We start from the raw sequence: 9195 nt of genomic DNA on the forward strand, positions 1-9195 counted from the left end.
AACCAACGGGATCCTTGTATACCTATAGCTTCACGAATCCGAGTCACTCTCGGTCTCGTGTTCGGTCCGATAATACCCATTGTTCGAGCATCCTACGTATTCTTACGGTTCGATGCGATATCTGGAAAAGTCTATCTAAAACGGCCGGCCGCAGCACGTCCAACACCCCAGTTTCCGTCGGCGTGGCGCGGCGCGGCGCGGCGCGGCGTCACCCCTCGTCGTACTATAGAGAAGAGCTTTCAAGAGGTGCCGTGAAGCGTCGCTTAAATGGCGTCGTTTTCCTCCGTTTCTTTCTTTCGAGTCGATGTTGGACGGAATTTAATGAAATGAGCTGTACAAACACGGTCGTTGCTTCTATACAAGGTATTTCTACATCGATCGTTTCTTTTTTAAATGTAATATGTATATTTTGTTTTCTCGTTATTTACAAAGAATTGCAAAAGAATTGTAAAAGATGGATTTCTATTTGGCAGTGGAAATTAATGGGTCAAATCCAAGGACCGAGACGACTTTCGAGAACATTGGCAGCATCGACGCGTCCCATCAGTCTCAAATGGTTCAAAAGATCCGCGAGAGCCGTGGCTTCCTGGTGTTTGGCTTCCCACAGATCGAGAATGTGCTCCGTTGGGCTCGCTTTTGTCGCGAAATAGTCAACGTATCTGAAATAGAAATGGTGGTAGCGATTTCGTGTTTCTTGTTCGTAACGAAAATATCCAAGGCGGAAGCTCACCGATCTACTTGTAATCTTTGCGCTAGCATTCTCCAATCGTTTCCTCGAGCGTTAGGCGGATCCAGACACTGGCAAAGCTGTTTCCTCAACGTCTTCGAAAATCTTCAAATAACGGAAATGTTCGCATTAACAACGTAAAGAGATAGGTACTTACGAAATGTACGCTTAAATAGACATTTATCGAAACCTGAATGGTCTCGGAACAACAAATTCCGTCGTTCCGATCGAATTCTTCCCACGTAAAACGACCGAAGATTCTGTTTTCGTAGCTCTTTTTCCGCTAGGTCCGCTTCTCTTTGTCAAATCCAGATCGATCCTAAGAAATAGCGCGTGCTCTTCGAAACTACACTGACAAGCTCGTAGCTCGAAGCTGAGTCTCGTTTCACCGACAGTTTTCTCGATTCCAAACGACCGGCGTATACTCGTTCTCGAAGACGACCAAATTCGCCGATGAGATACCTCCTGACGTTCGACGAATCCGCTTTCTCTGTCTTCTAGGTCGATTCGAAGCGGTGCATTGCCCGCTCTGAAGCCTAGGACTCCATGGTCGATATGTGTCCCGCCTAATCGACGCTCCTGATTCGATCAAAGAAAGGCACGGCTCTCGTTAACGAAACAGTTCGCTACTTTGAGTCGCATCATTTGCTCGATATCGCGTTCACGAACGACATTCACTAATTTCGAGAATATAACAAATTCCTAGTGTCCAGTTAAGTAAAGACAAAAGCAAAAAGATTTTTTAAGACCAACCTGTTCCATCAAAAGCTTGAACGCCGCTTTCGTGTTCTCCATCGCGTAACACCTGATGCGATCCCGGTCACGAGACAAGAAGACTGCCACGCAAATTCTTTTTACGGCCAGTCCTGGTGCCACGGCAGAATTTTCTCCGGCTACCGCGTAAACGCTGGGTGTTTCCGTAGCCAGGAACACTCCCGAGTGATCGAGTTGCGCGAATGGCTGTCCGGGAAGGTTCATTGGTTCACCGCCTAGCGTCAGAATCTTGCGCCACGTCATCGCAGAGGTGACATTGCTATTTGTAGACGAAGTAGTCGAGTCGTTGGAACGAGTCTCCAGATCTAGGTCCGTGGACCAGAGGCTCAGCTCCCAGTTACCTGTCCTGAGCTCTGCGCAGTGCTCGAACTGAAGAATCAGAGGTTTCGCCAAATCGATGCCGTTCGGTCCGCAGGCAACCACCGCTGACAGCAGAGTCAATCCGGGCGGTAGACCTGGCCTCAAACAGTCGTCTCCAAGGACGGCAAGATGCAAGCTATGCCGCCGACCTCGGGGAATCGCACCTTCCGGAACAGACATGGAAACTCCAACCTCGGGGACTACCAAAAGAATACCTTGCTCGTCGACTATCGCTCTCACGATGAAGCCGCCCGCATCTTCGCGATTTTTCTCCTCCACTCCTGGTATATCGTTGTCCTGATCACCGTCGTCGTCGTTGTCGTCCTCGTCGTCGTCCTCGTCGTCGTCGTCGTCGTCGTCGTCGTCGTCGTCGTTGTCGTCGTCGTCGTTGTCGGCGTCGTCGGCGTCGTCCTCGTTACTACTCTCCGGGTTCCCCTGACACGTGGAACCTGAAGGTTCGAAAACGTTATCGAACGTTATCCCGTTAATATGCTTTCGGCCAGTTGAACGGTTAATGTTATTTTCTTACGAGACGAGCGACTTTCTTCGTTATCGGACAACCCTCGAGCACGCTGGGAGTTCTTACAAGAGGATCTGGTCACGGAAGAACTGGGCGATGGCCTGGTCGTAGAAGGCAACGAGAGCTGTGGTACGTCGTAGTGATGTTCCGAGCACGACCTAGGTATCAGAGTCAGAGAAACTTTCAACGGGGGACAAAGATCGGATCGGGGTTTAATTCCTCGAGGATCGTTTACCTAGGCATTCTGGTTGCGTTCGACTCGTCCATCATCTTTTCTAGACGCTTGTCGACGGAAAGGGCCGATCGGTCGGTTTTCGAGGCTACCGATTTTGTCAGGTCACCTGCTCGACGATAGTCTAATCTCGCGACACCATACAGAGCCTCCATCCTTTCCTTCCGGCGCATTAGTCGCACGAAGAAGATGGTCGTTAACGCCAGAACGATCGCCGCTAAACTCAGAGTGATCCACAGAGCCAATATATTTCTATGATCGATCGCTCTAGCTGCTACAACGAACAGAAACAAGGAGAAGGAAAAATGGGATTTCGGATTCGCAGTTTTACGAGCGAGATATCATTTTTATGTATTTACCTTCCTTGAACACTCGAGGTTCGTCTTGTCCGAGAGCTGCGTGCGATTATGCGTACAAGGAAGAAAATTGTCTTACTCTACGGAAAGGAAACAGACCCGTAGTGAAGATCGGTGATTTACTCTTAAAAATTCTACTCGAACTTAAAGTTGCGACCAGTTGCGCGCTTTGCGCGTAACAATAAGATTCGTAGTCTCCGAAGGGAAGAGTTAATCAAACGCGATTACGGTGCAGTCTTTCCAGAGGTTAAAATCGCCAAGGAAAAAACCGATGCGAATAAGAGATTTGAATAAATCTGCCAGTCATTATTAATTTAAATTGTATCGGAGGCCACGAGGAACGACGCCGACGCGAGAACAGAGAAATCGTAATAAATTGTTCGTCGCTGACACTGGCACTGGCACTGGCACTGGCACCAAGAACAATGAAAAAAGAAAAGAAATAGCGAGAACTCGGCTGGAGCTCACCGTTACATCGATCCGCGGAACAAGACTCGACGATGACATCCTTGCCTTGACAGGGCTGACCTCCATTGCTCGCCGGGGGGTCGTTGCAGGACCGTCTCCTCGCTCTGACACAATCGAGACCGCATGCGGACCACGAGGACCAGCTCGACCATCTGCCGTCAACCGCTGAAAGGAACGGGTGAACTTGAAAATCCCGATTAAATCTCAGTTATCGAATGACCAGCAGTCTACGGTGAACGGTTACATCTGGCCGGTGCGATGTATTTTCGAGTCTGCGTCTTTGACGGTGTAATGACACGAGAAACGGATCAGCCCGTGTCGGATACAATTAATTTCATCGTCAAAATGTTCCTGCCTTTCTTACCAGGACACGAAGGATTGCATTCGACCCTTTGCGTGGCTGGCCCTGGACAGGTTTGACCTCCGTTTATGGGTACTGGGTTCGTGCACGTTCGTGTTCTCTTTTGTACACCTCGACCACATCGGGTGCTGCAATCCGACCATCCGGACCAGGAAGACCACCCGCCGTTTACTATCAACGAGTTAAGAACAGACGCAAGGTTAGAGAAGAACGAACGATTCATCGAACAACGATTTATCGAACAACGATTCATCGGTACACGATGATGAAACAAAAATTGAATCCTCGATAAAACACAAGCTCGTTTAATTACGGTTAATTACGGATCTTACCGTAAACCGTCAACACAGCCGGTTCGCTGACCCGTCTCGCAGCAATGTTCTCTGCCACGCATGAGTAATTCCCTTGGTGTTTAAGTTCGGCCAACTCCAGTATCAGGTGTCCGTCGACGGTCTGCGCGTAACTGCCAGTGGACGATACCTCGTTGGGGATGGTGTCCGGAACGGGTAAAGGTTGAGCAGACGAGCCGGAAATCGTCTCGAGAGGAGAACCGTTTTTAAGCCAATAGACCTTGGGCTGTGGCACTCCTAGAGGTGGTGTGCAACGTAGTTCCGCGTTGCGACCAACCTCGACCGACAACGAGTACGGTGGCGACAAAAAGTGCTTCTTGAGGTCTGCGTGTCGGAGAGTAATGTGTGCCATGTTTTTTTCTTTCTTTTATTTATTTTTAAATAGTTGACAGAAACCTGACGTTGACGAGACAGATCGAAAAACCGAAAGAGGTAGGAACCAGAGAGCGAAAGAGCGTAGGGATTGAACGGTAGCAGACGGACGAGGGAGTAGGGCACTCAGCGATATTAGGGCGCGTGTATAACTGCAAGGGCGCTTTCACGAGCTGGGTCTATATACCATACTCGAGCGGCGCTGCTACTAGGAAAGGGAGAAAAAGATTTGCTCGATCCGCGGCCACAAGGGTGGCTATTCGTCCGGCCAGCCACCGGCTATGGTATATTATTCGGTGTGCCATGTATACGTGGTAAAATAGGTGCTTTTATATCGTTCGTGAAGAGCGGTAAGCTGTACCGCACACGAGGCACACCGATATACCGGCTACATTCTTACTCTCTACGTCCGTCTAGACTACTTTTAACCCGATGCCATATTGCCTGACCCGGGATGCTTTTTAATACGATCCTGAATGGGAAAAATGAACGATTAGATATTCGTACCGCTACGATGTATCGAAATATCACGATGTATGTAGTTACTAGTTTCATTACGTACAAGATAGACGATTCTATTCCCACGGAGTTCTAATCGCTTGCCGATTAATTATCATATACGGGTTATTTAATCGAATATTGCAATCGCAGTTATCTATATGTATAAGAATGAAGCTCTGACTGATTGCAATCAATCTCGAGACCTAAACCCTTGTACCTAGAAAGCTGAAAATTTTCACAGAGGTTTCCTTTTTGATGTATACAAGGAATAAGAAAGAATATTTCGAAATGAAACCCCTAAGGGGGTAAAAATGGTTTGCGACATTAGTATTCCATGCGGGTGAAACTTGCGAGCCACAGAAATATCGATTGAAAATAAATAGTATTCCATGCGGGTGAAACCGCGGGGCACAGCTAGTCTTAACTATAACGTCATCAACAGGGGATGATTCTTTGTTTGAAAACGAATCGAAAATGAAGAATGATACTTTTTCATAGGAAGCTTCGTTTTCGTAAAAATAAATCGAAAGGTTTGGCTAACGCTGGTCAAGTCGTACACGTGCTCCAAGAAGATTCGATAACTTGTTTCTTCATTTTCCTAAGAATAAGTTGATCGAATGGAAAAGTGATCACGTAGCACGTCTCTCTCTCTCTCTCTCTCTCTCTCTCTCTCTCTCTCTCTCTCTCTCTCTCTCTCTCTCTCTCTCACACACACACACACACACACACACACACACACACACACGCGCGCGCGCGCGCGCGCGCACGCACACGCACACGCACACACTCTCTCTGTCTCTATTTATCTATCTATCTATCTATCTATCTGGTTTCTTGGCGAAACATGCTTCTCGTGCTCTGTGGTACTATTCGACGAAAGACCGCGCCATCGATCGATACCGCGCATTCAATTTCGAAAGCCCGTCCGTTTCCTGTTTGCGCGCAAATACGGATTTAATTCTGCTTCCTGTTTGCCCCGCGTGTTTGCGCAACTCGCCGTAACGCGACGCGTCCAAATGAAAATTACTCTTCCGTCGCGAGCCAGGCGACAAAATTTCGTTTTCGACTGTCGCGAAAACAATTCATTTTCTACTCGTCGCGTGAGGAGACTTATCGTTGGAAGTGCGAATGCAACTCCCAGCAGATGGGGTAGGAAAGTCAAACGCGGAGGGAGCAATTATCATGGCAACTTTTGACAACGATATACGATTACTTTTCAGAACGAAAACAAAAGATCGTACAATGAACGGTTGAAAGAGAGTAGAACTATTCCGCAGGCGTTTACTCAACGATAGAATATCGATTAGATTTTGAACTCGGTTCCCGCGTCACGAAATATCCGGTGAAGACAAGAGAAAACAAGGCCTTTGTACCTCGCAGACACTCTCGAATACGCTACGATTATGGTATCGTTTGTTTGAATTCGACTTGATCGAATTCTGCTAGGGACCATGTTCGATTTCGAATCGTGTATCGTTAAGAAAATGTATGATGGAATGATTGACGGACAAAGGGAGAGAGATAAGTTGAGAAAAATGGTAAAATTCTCCAGCGAGTACTTACAAGCGACTTCAACCGTGGCGGGCTGCCCTCGAATCTGGCCTGGTCCCGACCATGCTACGCATTCACACTTGAACCTCTCCCTACCAAAGTACTCCTCGACCTCGTTCCTCGTCACGTTGAGCTCGACCTCGACGACCCTCGTTCCGGTACGAGGGTCGACAAAATCCTGGTGCTGCGACCGCTCAGCCCGGTCACCGTTACAGCGAAAATACACCTGCAAACCGAGCGAAATAAGGTGTCAGAGTAATTCGCCAGGCGTGAAAAGAGACGCGTTCGCGTTTGTGTCGAGCTCGCTTTACGAGTGGTTAATAAGTCTAGAGTGGAAAATGACGGTAGCAATGGTAGCAGTCGGATCCTACTTTGTCAGCATGTGAAACGAAACAGGGCCGAAAAAATGTCCTCTGCTGAACAAGTAATCCTTCTCCTAGCTTTGTTTCTAGTTTTCGACGCATCTCGCGGATCGCATTAGACCATCGACAAAGAACGGAGAGAACAATGGGTTTTAGGCTGGTACTTTGTTTGTAAGAGTTGTTGTTAACAAAGAAATTCGAATCGAATATAATCGAACCTGAAGAGCATGTGCCGCGCGGCAATGTAAAGTTGCCGGTTTTCCCTTGACAACGTACGCGTCGACGGGTTCCGCCAAGAAGATTGGCAGAGAGCCACCAACGATAAGACCGGTGTCGCTGATTATGGTCGCGGTTTCATAGTCACCATAGTCGTAGTCATCCACTGGATAATTTTCCTCGTCTTCTTCCTCGGAGTCATCATCCTCCTTTGTGTCTAAAAATAAACAATGAATAAAAATTAAAGTTTGTTTCAACACGATCGTCCAGCACGAGTGTGTAGCGTTAACGGTGTAGAGTTAATTCGACGAGGGAAATGGACCGCGGTAACCAAGAGGTCTTGCGACTTTCCGTTTCCACGAGCATCATAACCGCGTTAACAAGCCGAATGACGTCGGGAGATGCTGCGATCGGACGTTCGCGATACGTGTGAAAGCGAATTGATTACGTTAAATTTAGACGTCGCTTGGGCGACGCAGGGTCGAGCGAAGGAAAACGGTGAAATCCGGTTTAACGATGCGCACGGGATTTTATGTTGTGTGTCGTGTATCAGTCAGCGAGATTCGCTCGCTTAGGAGATCTCATAGCTTTTACGTTGCGTGTACGCCGACTGTCTCTTTCACTCGCAGCCTTTGGTTACGCCGAGTCGCAGCCGAACTTTATTACTCTGCATGCGGTCGGGCCGGCAACCAGACGGACAATCACTGTTCTTGTTTGACTCGGAGCAAGCAGCAGTAAACCAAGAACCGGATGAACGACGATTACCCCTGCTGTCACGTTTACGGGAAAACATGTCACGATTTCAAGCTAAGGCTTTGCGGAATATCAGCCTGTACGCGTAAATTGGCACCACAAATTTATCTTTGTCGGGAGGGGCTGTTAGATTAGACTACAACGCGCCAGATCCTCTTGGAGATGTTGTGACAGTTTTGTGTTTGTCGCGCGGTTGGTGTTAACCTTTTGATATAAAAAGTGATTGAGAAACGCGGATATATGCGGATATAACTGACACGTAAATCTATACATAAAATTACCCGAATACAATAAATAGAAATATCGAATCGAATCGAATCCAATCGTTCGTTGGCCAGACTTTTTTACGTTCGAAAAAGATGTTGATCAACGATTCTTACTTTCGAGTGTGTTGGCAAGGCGGAGAAGCGCCAGAAGCAATATACTGATCTTCAGTTCCATCCTGGGCTCACATCTCACTGAAACCTACGTTCGAATCGACGATTTCGAGAAAGAAAGAAAAAATTGTTCGTATCAAGCTTCCTTGTTTGGAAATTCCAACGACGTTACACGCGTCACTGGCAGAGGGACGTCTGTATTCCCTCGTATAATCACAAATCGATTCGGTTCTCCATCGTAACTCGAACGAACGAACGAACGAACGAACGAACGAACGAACGAACGATCGATCGATCGATCGATCGATCCGTCATCCGACGCATCGTATCGAAAAACGGTTCATTTTTATATTTTACGGGGAGCTGTTTTGGTCGAAAACCGTTTCCACGATCCTTTTTGTTGAGAAAGAAAAAGAAGGGAAAAGAGCAAAAAGAAGAGAAATTCGGACAGAAATAACTAGTGTCGTTAATTAGTCCCAGTCGCAAATTACATGACCGATATCAATACGGTAGAGGGGTTGGTCACACTTGGTTGGCTGCACTTCCGCTTTTAAGCGTGCAACGAGGGTATGAATAGACACGTGACCGGCCGATAGCTGCGAGTCCCCCGCACGATCGAAAAATGAGACGAAAGAATACGGGGGATTCGCAGTGGAGGGTTGGTTCCCCGATGCTCGCGGCTCGACACGCGGTAGACGACTGAACTTGCCGACGTGCGCGCACCTCTATATATACATATATATACGTCTCGCTTCGATACCGTCGCTCTTCTTCATCCCCTTGTCGTCGGGGTGGTGGAGATGGTTGCCGGTGGTGCTGGTCGGTGCTCGTGTCGCTCGCGTCGCGGTAGAGACTGCGCCTTGTTCCATGAATCGGCCGATCCTCCTTCTAGACCAACAGCATTGAAACACGTCC

At 47.9% G+C, this 9195-nt stretch overlaps 1 protein-coding gene across 4 annotated transcripts; it reads right to left on the bottom strand.

Moving 5' to 3' along the window:
• Positions 1-372: 372 nt before the first annotated feature.
• Positions 373-8966, bottom strand: LOC128876916 (netrin receptor UNC5C-like). 4 transcript variants are annotated; one of them, XM_054123739.1, is made up of 14 exons: positions 8772-8966; positions 8284-8368; positions 7153-7367; positions 6585-6798; positions 4131-4472; positions 3802-3969; positions 3438-3602; positions 2973-3008; positions 2617-2887; positions 2391-2539; positions 1481-2310; positions 918-1306; positions 731-832; positions 373-659 (listed from the first exon to the last, which is right to left on the bottom strand). In XM_054123739.1, the coding sequence occupies exons 2-14, from the start codon at positions 8342-8344 to the stop codon at positions 488-490; spliced, it is 3114 nt and encodes a 1037-aa protein (XP_053979714.1). In that variant the 5' UTR covers positions 8345-8368; positions 8772-8966; the 3' UTR covers positions 373-487. The 4 variants fall into 4 exon arrangements, with proteins under 4 accessions (XP_053979714.1, XP_053979713.1, XP_053979712.1 ...); XM_054123738.1 differs by having other exon boundaries at positions 8284-8475; XM_054123737.1 differs by having other exon boundaries at positions 8284-8475; positions 8638-8966.
• Between the last annotated feature and the right edge of the window lie 229 nt (positions 8967-9195).

This window comes from Hylaeus volcanicus, chromosome 5 (genome assembly GCF_026283585.1).
Source record: "Hylaeus volcanicus isolate JK05 chromosome 5, UHH_iyHylVolc1.0_haploid, whole genome shotgun sequence".
In the NCBI taxonomy this organism is placed as follows: domain Eukaryota; kingdom Metazoa; phylum Arthropoda; class Insecta; order Hymenoptera; family Colletidae; genus Hylaeus; species Hylaeus volcanicus.

Excerpts from the sequence above, each read along its gene's own strand:
- LOC128876916 (XM_054123739.1), bottom strand. The coding sequence starts at position 8,344 with ATGGAACTGAAGATCAGTATATTGCTTCTGGCGCTTCTCCGCCTTGCC. Across the intron at positions 4,473-6,584 it reads CGCCACGGTTGAAGTCGCTT|ACCTCAAGAAGCACTTTTTG; the intron begins GTAAGTACTCGC and ends TCCGACACGCAG. Across the intron at positions 2,311-2,390 it reads CGAAGAAAGTCGCTCGTCTC|GTTCCACGTGTCAGGGGAAC; the intron begins GTAAGAAAATAA and ends TCGAACCTTCAG.